The sequence below is a fragment of the Coffea eugenioides genome, chromosome 5, assembly GCF_003713205.1.
Source record: "Coffea eugenioides isolate CCC68of chromosome 5, Ceug_1.0, whole genome shotgun sequence".
NCBI lineage: Eukaryota > Viridiplantae > Streptophyta > Magnoliopsida > Gentianales > Rubiaceae > Coffea > Coffea eugenioides.
Genome location: NC_040039.1, coordinates 48,307,628 through 48,316,565, shown reverse-complemented (window position 1 = coordinate 48,316,565; position 8,938 = coordinate 48,307,628). Strand labels below are relative to the sequence as shown.

At 37.9% G+C, this 8,938-nt stretch overlaps 2 protein-coding genes across 5 annotated transcripts; one reads left to right on the top strand and one right to left on the bottom strand.

Annotated features, from left to right (window-relative positions):
- Positions 1-593: 593 nt before the first annotated feature.
- LOC113771921 lies at positions 594-1,280 on the top strand. The gene has a single exon (XM_027316470.1). The coding sequence runs from the start codon at positions 594-596 to the stop codon at positions 1,278-1,280; it is 687 nt and encodes a 228-aa protein (XP_027172271.1).
- A 1,926-nt stretch (positions 1,281-3,206) lies between these two features.
- LOC113772141 (protein RICE SALT SENSITIVE 3-like) lies at positions 3,207-6,510 on the bottom strand. Of its 4 annotated transcripts, none has more exons than XM_027316702.1 (7): positions 5,938-6,510; positions 5,699-5,749; positions 5,308-5,436; positions 5,009-5,114; positions 4,736-4,777; positions 4,545-4,601; positions 3,207-4,437 (listed from the first exon to the last, which is right to left on the bottom strand). In XM_027316702.1, exons 1-7 carry the CDS (start codon positions 6,066-6,068, stop codon positions 3,727-3,729), a joined length of 1,227 nt encoding a protein of 408 aa, XP_027172503.1. In that variant the 5' UTR covers positions 6,069-6,510; the 3' UTR covers positions 3,207-3,726. The 4 variants fall into 4 exon arrangements, with proteins under 4 accessions (XP_027172503.1, XP_027172506.1, XP_027172505.1 ...); XM_027316705.1 differs by lacking the exon at positions 5,938-6,510 and adding an exon at positions 5,838-5,871; XM_027316704.1 differs by lacking the exons at positions 5,699-5,749; positions 5,938-6,510 and adding an exon at positions 5,531-5,630.
- Positions 6,511-8,938: the final 2,428 nt, after the last annotated feature.

The window sequence follows — 8,938 nt, the reverse complement described above, 5'->3', positions numbered from 1 at the left end:
ATCACATTAGTAACAACATGATGGGAGGCAAAGTTTGAACCCTTGACGTGGTGGCTAACTACTCTAGTGATGGTTAATCTTGGTGAAACTTCACCCGGGTGATTTGCAGACTTACCTAGTTCCACTGGGCACATCTCTAATATATTACTTATCATGGTAGGAAGCTAGGGATTTGATCAAGAGTGTGATATAGTTTAAATGTATCCTTATGTTTTGGCTGAGAAGTTGAAGAAAGCCAGTAAACTATTCTACAAGAAGCCACTGATATATCAAAAGGCATTACATTCTTTGTTGCCATTCTTTAACCAATTCAGAACAAATTTCATTGGATTAAGCCACACGCTCCTAGTATCATTACAAATCAGATAGTTTAATTAAGGCTTAAGTTGGCAGGTTCTAATACATGATATTGACCACCAGGTCTAATCAAGATGCCCCAACAAGGGGTCCATTGCTTGTTCAGTGATCCCACATTTAGGCATAAAGCCATTCCTCTTACCTTGTTCATATCACCCAACTTTAATTCTGTATAAATCATTCTCCAGCACTCTATATCTCACTTGAATTCATTAGTCTAGAACTGATCAAATTCCATGGAAATCCACAGGCGAAAAAGCAGTTCCGGGGACAAATTTTCATTTCCAATCATCCCAATTCAAGATCAAGATTTCGAGTTTGGTTGTGTCACACCAGGTTCACCAAATTCTACAGCAGATCGTTTGTTCTTCAATGGCATACTTTTACCTCATGCTTTCCCATGTCAGCCTACAAACAACGTCATCAGTTTCTCAAGATCAACTAGTAGAACCAGCAGCGTATGCAGCAAAGATTCATTGATGTCGTCGCGAAGCAACAGTACGAATAGCAGCAGAAGTAGTAGCTGCAGCAGTGCAAGAACGAGCACAAGTGAGGCTGCAGGACCGTGTACATCGGACAGCAAATTATTCAGCAATAATCAGACAAAAATTGCTGGCAAAAACCCTGTTGAAAAAGACTTGTACCAAGCAACAAGGAAGCCTGTTTTGACTCCACATTACGGCTCTTCTCAAAGGTGGCAATTCATTGCACCGGCGCCAGCTATGATGCATCAAGTTTCACGAGCAAGGAAGGCTAAAATTTCTGTAAGAGATCAAGTATGCAAGTCAAAGAAGCAAGGCCAGGATTGGACAATTGCTAGAAGAACGTGGTTTGGCCTGAAATTCTTGAGGGCTGTTGCGTCCGCATGCAAAGAATGTCATGCTGTGAAACCATCTTCGCGGAAGTGTTTTGAAAAGAAATAAGAGGCTTGAAGGTTGAGACAAGTGATAATAGTGATAGTGAATCATTGGTTGAATGGTTTTCCTTTTTTCCCTTTTTTCCATTTCCTGCCTCAGGTTCACTGCTGCTGGACATAATCCATCACTTAATTACTTGGCATCTGCGAGCTAATCTTAGAAAACTGATTTTGACTCTGAAAGAAAAACTGCGTGTAACTAAAATCAGGCAATTAAAGCTATTGGGGTTTGGCTTGTAAGCCCCGTTATTGATAGTTCAGAATCATCATTTCATCTTAATGAAGATGTTGATGTTAAAGACCAAATTTATCTTTTAGAGCATTTATAAGAAACTAGGACTCATTCGCCTGCATTCCATTGTTAATTCCTTTTCCATACTCGACGCTTCCTCCCTAAAAATTACTGCACAACACAGCATCCACGACAATGTTGAAGTAAGAATTGGTCCAAATGTTTCGCAGTCGCTTGTAAACATATTATTATATTTTACATACTAGAAGTACTGGGTTGTGCAAAATTGAAGCATTTTGTCTTCTAACAATTGTACATCTTTACCAGACAAAGTAGCAGTACACAATATTGTTGTTTTTTCTCTACGAGTGTGGCTCAATGTGCAAATATGAAATGGTTGGATAAACAATAACTTTGTGGAAACTTTCCGGTGGTGCAACATAGACAAGCCGCCGGAGAATGATAAAAGGAAGAATCCAACGGCAATTCCTTGATGCCCCAACCGAGCAAGTCTGCACAGACTTTTGCTGCCCTTGGATGTGCTGAAAGATGCGGATCCTCTATTTTTAACTTGTAAGCACATCTCGTGGACTCAAAATGGGATCGAGCAATCCTAGCCAAGAATTACCACTTCCTCATCAGTAGATATTACAAGAACAACAATGAAGCCGGATAAACCAAACAGACAAGAATCTTTCCATGGCAAAATCAAGTTCGTCTGCTCCAAATCCAGTCGAGAGTGAGGGCCAAAATGTCAAGGAAGGTGCATTTGTCACATCAACTCGAGTAGAAACAAGTTAGAAATCTTCCCCCTCAGCCATTCAGTGGTTGAAGTGGGATGTTTCAGTAACTAGAAAGAGACAAATATGACCTATATGGGTTGCCACTTGCCTAATTATATTTCGCATGGCAGTCACCCGGCCCTGAGATCAGGATTGATGGAAACCCCAGATACAGTATACTGAAGACAAGACGGCAGTTTTTTGTCTTGTTTATTCAACCCACTAACACTACATAGCCATATATATATATAGTCTTCCTCGACGGGTGAAGTCAGGTATCTAATCTTGGAATGCATTTAAAGAATTACGGCACTCAAAAAAAGGATCACCCCAGTGAATGGCTTATCCTATAGGAGCGTAGGACCATAAGTCGACAAGGGTCAATCCATTGTTCCTTAGGATACTTGAGACAAAATCATGCAGAATAAAGGATTCACCATTACATGATCAAGGGTGATGCCAATTGGGAGGGGTCGTAAATAGGCCCCTCATCCCAGTTCTTGAATTGATGTTACATAGAAGACGTGGATTTTGAACATCTGTGAAACACACAAATTAAGTCGAGAGGCAGGCTATTATTGTTAGGTATAGAATTTTCTGCCAATTACACCCAAATGAGCATGATTATAATATTATTTTTGTTTAAAGCATATACAAAAAAAATGAAACTAAATTGATTAAATTTTACTTTTTTGGATGGATAAAACTTTACAACTTTCATCATAATTTTAGCCCATTTTGCACTATCAAAATGTTCTGGGCAAATTGAATCACAAAGCATTCACAGATGAGTTTGATTTTTGAGTATGTTGACCTGCTTGTGAAAAATAAAATTATTAACATAAACAAATTATTGTAGAAAAACTTAACTGTATAAATTTTAAAAATAGATAGATGAATGGAGAAAAAAAAAGTAACAGAGAAAATCTCGCCTCATTGGCCACCAGTGGAATCTAGAACAGGAAACAGGAAATGTAAATATGGTAACTTTGCACGTTCAAATCTGGACCAGCATAGTCTGCTCTACATTGCGAACCTTGTCACCGTGGGAGGGGAACGGCAGTCAGTAGACTGAATTGAACTCGCGACCTTCCACACCATGGAGTAAAGCAAAAACCAAGCCATTTCTTACCAGTCGGAGGTTAGGTCTTTGATGAATGTTTCCAAGTAACGTAGCATTGAGCTCTCCATGTAGGTTTTTTGAGCATATATGTAGTCTCCATAATGGCCGATTTTATAGGCCATTAGGGGGTTAGATGCTTCACTAAGATGAACTTGAGAATCTAAAACAACATGGAAAACTGTCCATTGGATGAAAGAACAAGATACCAAGAGCACTAGAAGTCTAAAACAAACATGATTCCGAGACAAAGGGAGAGCTCAAGGGCTGCCTAAATACAAGTTTGCACCCTTAATGCCCTCATACAATCCTTGCCAAATTACTCCAGGAAAGTTTCCATGACATCAGAGTACATCCCTGCTTCATTCCTATACTCTCCAGGATTATGTTGATGGTGATCTAGTGAGGTGGATGAGGAAGATGAATTCATTCTTGCAGGCAATGTAAAGCTCCTCTTGAACTTATTCTCCATCTTCCTAACGCTATCCGGATGGCTATCCAAGCTCAAGAACTCGTTTGGATTTGCACCGCTACTGTTATGCAAACTTGAAGCATCTGAATTTGGATTTTGATGATGATTTTGCTCTGCCTTGCTACCTAAACCATCAGGATTGAACAAAAGCTTAGCATCGTCACTTCGTCCGGTGAGAGCATTGAAGAATGTCAATCCATTAGGCCACTTGATGTCATTTTCATGATCTCCCATCATATCTTCCATTCTTGCTTCAGATGAATGAGGAAGAAGGAACATATGAGTCTCATCTTTGGACGGCGGTATTCCAAGCCTGGCAGAGTTTTGAAAGCTGGGAGATGCAAGGACTGCATTTGCTGAAGGAATCGGCCTGGGACCCCAACTGAAGAGGGGAGGGGGAGAGCGAATAGGCATGGTAGGCTGCTTCATAGGAACTCCAGATTGAGATGAACTATTCCTTGTGGAAGAGAACAACTGAGATAGGTAAAACCCTGATTGATAGCCTAAAGATTCGAATGTGTGCCTCATTCTCAGCACAAAGTGGAGGTCTTCAGGTATCTGAGAAGTATAAAAAGATTTTCATCTCCAGTTACTTTTTCTTTCACGGGCTATGCTAAGTATTCAAGTTCAAGAAAAGGGCAAAAGAATCAGTAATCAAAACTCACAATCTTGCAGGAACCGAGCTGCAAGAGGCCATGGCCAGCTTGAATTACAGCAATAGTCTGGTGAAAACAAATCAAGACTTGACTAAGCAAGAAAAAGAGTAAATAATGAAGGAAACTTGAACAAAACACCCAAATATAGAAAGGAAAAGACAGGACAGAAGCAATAATAGTGCTGGACTTTGATTTCTGACCTGAATACCTGACTCAAACTGATCAGTCCACTCGGGAGGAAGCTGCAATTAATAAACCAAAAGTACTTAGGATTCATCAGTCTAGATCATGGTTTTCATGTTTTACCAGACAAAAATAATTGAACTACAAGATTAAGCCCACTTTTGGCATACTACCATAATACCCTACGCCCAAAACGGGATTCATTATTTTGCCAGATGGTTAAACACGGTATTTACTTTCTACCAGAGAAGATAATCACAGTTAAGTGTTCTGTTTTGATGTATACATACAGCATCAAATGAACTCTGCCAGTAATTGGAGATATTCGGTTCACATTCCGTAGGCTCTTTGAAAACCCATTTATGGCACTTATCAGAAGCCACCTTCCCCATCAACCTGCAACCAATTCATACAATCAGAATCCGCATAGTACCAGATACTAACCTACAAGAGCTAAAATAAAAATCTCCTAAATTGCCTTAAGCCTGCGAACTAATATTAACTCTAAGCATCCAGCTGGTGGAGAAAGTGAGTTGTGCGAGTGAGACAAAATTGAAATCCAATACCAAAGCACCTACCCAGTACCCACCCTTCTCCATAATTATATAGTTGAATAGACATTTTGCTGAAGGCTTTTCTGACAGGATCCTCGCCTTCAATTTCATCCAAACACTCCCCAACTCTTCCTCTGCAGAATCCATCTTCCCACATCAACATCCTGCAGAAAATTTAACCAAGTAACCTTCAATTCCACAAAATCCAGTCCGCTAGTGAATAATACCAACAAATCACGAGAAAAAAGAGACACACACATCTATTCTGCCAGTAAGAGTCCTCCTTAGTACCATGCTAAAGCAAGTTATTCTTTAACAAAATGGTCAGTACAACGTTTTTCTCGCTTCCATGCTCTCAAGAAAACTTTTTTTTTTTAAAACTAAAAAGCAAGCAAAATGTTGTACTCTAGTGTTATGTACACTTACAAGCTACCATTGTCATCACCAACTTTGCAACCATTGCCACCTCTGACCCTCCTGAAAGGAATGGAGGAAACCCAAATGAGAGATTAAAGAAAACATCAAAAAAGAAAATCAAAAGCAAAAGGGATGGCAGCAATAATACTAAGGGGCAGATTAATCCCAAAAAGGACGGAGGAAAACAGAGTTGGTTGACACAGAAAGAAAGGAAGACAAAAGAGAGAAAGTGAGAGTAAGTGACATACGGGCGAGGACGAATGGTCCAGAAGACTGAGTAAGTCCAGTCTGTGTTGAGACAGACGCTTCTGAGGGCCTCATGAAGGGCCATCATCCCAACTGCTTCTTTGCTCCTATCTGATGCTCCTGAGCCCACCATCTCTCCTCTCTCTATCTATCTCTCTCTCTCTCTCTTCCTTTACTTTTTCTTCCTAGTAAAACCCCTTTTCTTGACTTGCTATGGAGAGTGTAAATGAGCTTGTAGGGAGAGTATTTTTATCTTGTTTAGCAACGAGAAACTCTACAATAGTGCTTATCAACCACGAGGAAAAGGAAGAGTAGTAGTCTTTCTTCGTCCCATCTTCCCCCCCACAACTACAAGAAGTCCCTTCTTTTTCTTTCTTCCTCGCTTTTATTACTACTTCCGGTCTACCAGTCTCTTTCTTTCTTTCTTTTACATTTTTTTCACCTTCTTCTCTTACCAGATTCTTACTTACCCAACCTGATTGATTACTCCTCCTGGGGGAAGCAAAAAGAGAGAATAATTGACAGAGAAAGTGAGGGGAGTGAAAGTCTGTGTGCGGGCGTGTGTCTGTGCGAAGACGATGTTGTTGGTTTGAAGTTTTCTTTTGTTTGTTTTTTGTTTCGTTGCTTGTGGATTTTAGTTTTTACCATGAAAATGGGTTGGTGGGGACAGCTTTTATCTCTCTCCCCAGCCCCAAACAATGCACAAACAGTGGAGGGGAAGGACTAGGGACTAAGGAGAGCTGAGCTGCCCATGCAATTTACTTGTGTACCCCTCATCTATTTTTGTACAATCGTATGATAATCTAATTTATTTACTAGTAGTATTAAGAGAATAAAATTGGATATTTCATTAGTATTTAATTTGTGTAAAACACCGAACTTTCTTCATTTTCACCAGATGACAGACTACACATGTACCCAGTGCCAAAAACATGTACCTTTTTTTTTTTGGCTGACGGAGTGAGTGTCCGGGTCAATCCTTACGGGACCCGACTAATCCCACTCCGGTCCGGAAGGAGAGGCCTCATCCCCCCGAACACGATAACCACGGGACTCGGACCCTTGCGGGTACTGGACATCAACTCTTAAGGAGGCTTGCTGAGACCAACCGAATTGCCCATGAGAGGCAGACAATTTGGTGGGAAGCAAGGGTTGAACCCCTAACCTCCCACCCCACCAGGAGAGGCGGTGGCCACTGAGCTTAGCTCAGTGGTTAATATAAAACATGTAGAGCTCCCACTGAACTAGAGCTCAGTGGGAGCCAAAAACATGTACCTTGAGAGGGCTAATATAAAACATATTTGAACTTGAGTATGCAACATAAAGTAATCTATAGTTGTTGTTGGGGCAAAAAGTTTCAAATTTTTAAATAACACATTTAAAATTTTTTAATTTTACTTTTGGTGCAAATGTGAATTTTTTAAAATTTAGCAAGGCAATGACCCCCTCCCGTGCGGAAAAAACTCTAAGAGCCTTCCTCTAATTACTGGATTTACTCTAGTTGTTGTTGTGTATTTTAAACACGATCAATAGACCTAAACCCTTATTCTCATTTCCACACTACAATCTATATCTATATGTATTGAGGAAGGGGTTTTTATCAGAGACCCTCTCAATGGCTTCTAAATTTCTCATTCTTTTTTCTAGATTTTTGTATATTTTAATACATAAAAAGTAGTGGATTATAATCAACTCTATCACCAATCAAATTTAAAATTTAAAACATTCTCACTATCTATTTCATAAACCGTTTATACTTTGTTATTTATACTTTAAATCTTTTTTACTCCTTAATTAAAAACAAATGCTCATTCGTATGCTATTTTAATATAATATTACATTTTTATAATTAAGAAATATTTATCCCCAAACTATCCCTATAACCACCCCTACAAATGAGCTTTGCAAATTACAATTACGTTTCAAAAAAATCACAAATGTGCAACTACATGTAAAGTTGAGAGAGTAAAGTGCAACTAAATGTAAAGTTAAGGGGTTTACTATATTTAACCCTAAAAAAAATCCCAAGAACGGAACAAGTAGTGGGTTATAAATTTTTGTATTTATTTTAATACATAAAAAGTAGTGGGTTATAACCAACCCTATCACCAATCAAATTTAAAATTTAAAGCATTCCCACTATCTACTTCATAAACCTTTTATACTTTGTTATTCTTTTTTCTAAATTTTTGTATTTATTTTAATACATAAAAAGTAGTGGATTATAATCAACCCTATCACCAATCAAATTTAAAATTTAAAACATTAACACTATCTACTTCATAAACCATTTATACTTATTATTTATACTTTAAATCCTTTTTACTCCTTAATTAAAGACAAATGCTCATTCGTATGCTATTTTAATACAATGTTACATTTTTATAATTAAGAAATATTTATCCCCAAACTAACCCTATAACCACCCCTACAAATGAGCTTTGTAAATTACAATTACGTTTCAAAAAAATCACAAATGTGTAACTACATGTAAAGTTGAGGGGGTACAGTGCAACTATATGTAAAGTTAAGGGGTTTACTATATTTAACCCTAAAAAAAATCTCAAGAACGGAACAAGTAGTGGGTTATAGATTTTTGTATTTATTTTAATACATAAAAAATAGTGGATTATAATCAACCCTATCACCAATCAAATTTAAAATTTAAAACATTCTCACTATCTACTTCATAAACCGTTTATACTTTGTTATTTATTTTTTAAATCTTTTTTACTCTTTAATTAAAGACAAATGCTCATTCGTATGCTATTTTAATACAATGTTACATTTTTATAATTAAAAAATATTTATCCCCAAACTAACCCTATTCAAATGAGCTTTATAAATTACAATCACATTTCAAAAAAATCACAAATGTGCAACTAAAGGTAAAGTGCAACTAAATGTAAAGTTGAGGAGTAAAGTGCAACTAAATGTAAAGTTAAGGGATTTACTATATTTAACCCTAGAAAAAATCTCAAGAACGGAACAAGTAGTGGGTTA

Bases quoted from the DNA above. Each gene is read 5' to 3' on its own strand.
- LOC113771921 (XM_027316470.1), top strand. From the start codon at position 594: ATGGAAATCCACAGGCGAAAAAGCAGTTCCGGGGACAAATTTTCATTT.
- LOC113772141 (XM_027316702.1), bottom strand. From the start codon at position 6,068: ATGGTGGGCTCAGGAGCATCAGATAGGAGCAAAGAAGCAGTTGGGATG. The intron at 5,437-5,698 runs GTAAGTGTACAT...AATTTTCTGCAG, and splicing joins GGTGATGACAATGGTAGCTT to GATGTTGATGTGGGAAGATG. The intron at 4,438-4,544 runs GTGAGTTTTGAT...TATACTTCTCAG, and splicing joins AGCTCGGTTCCTGCAAGATT to ATACCTGAAGACCTCCACTT.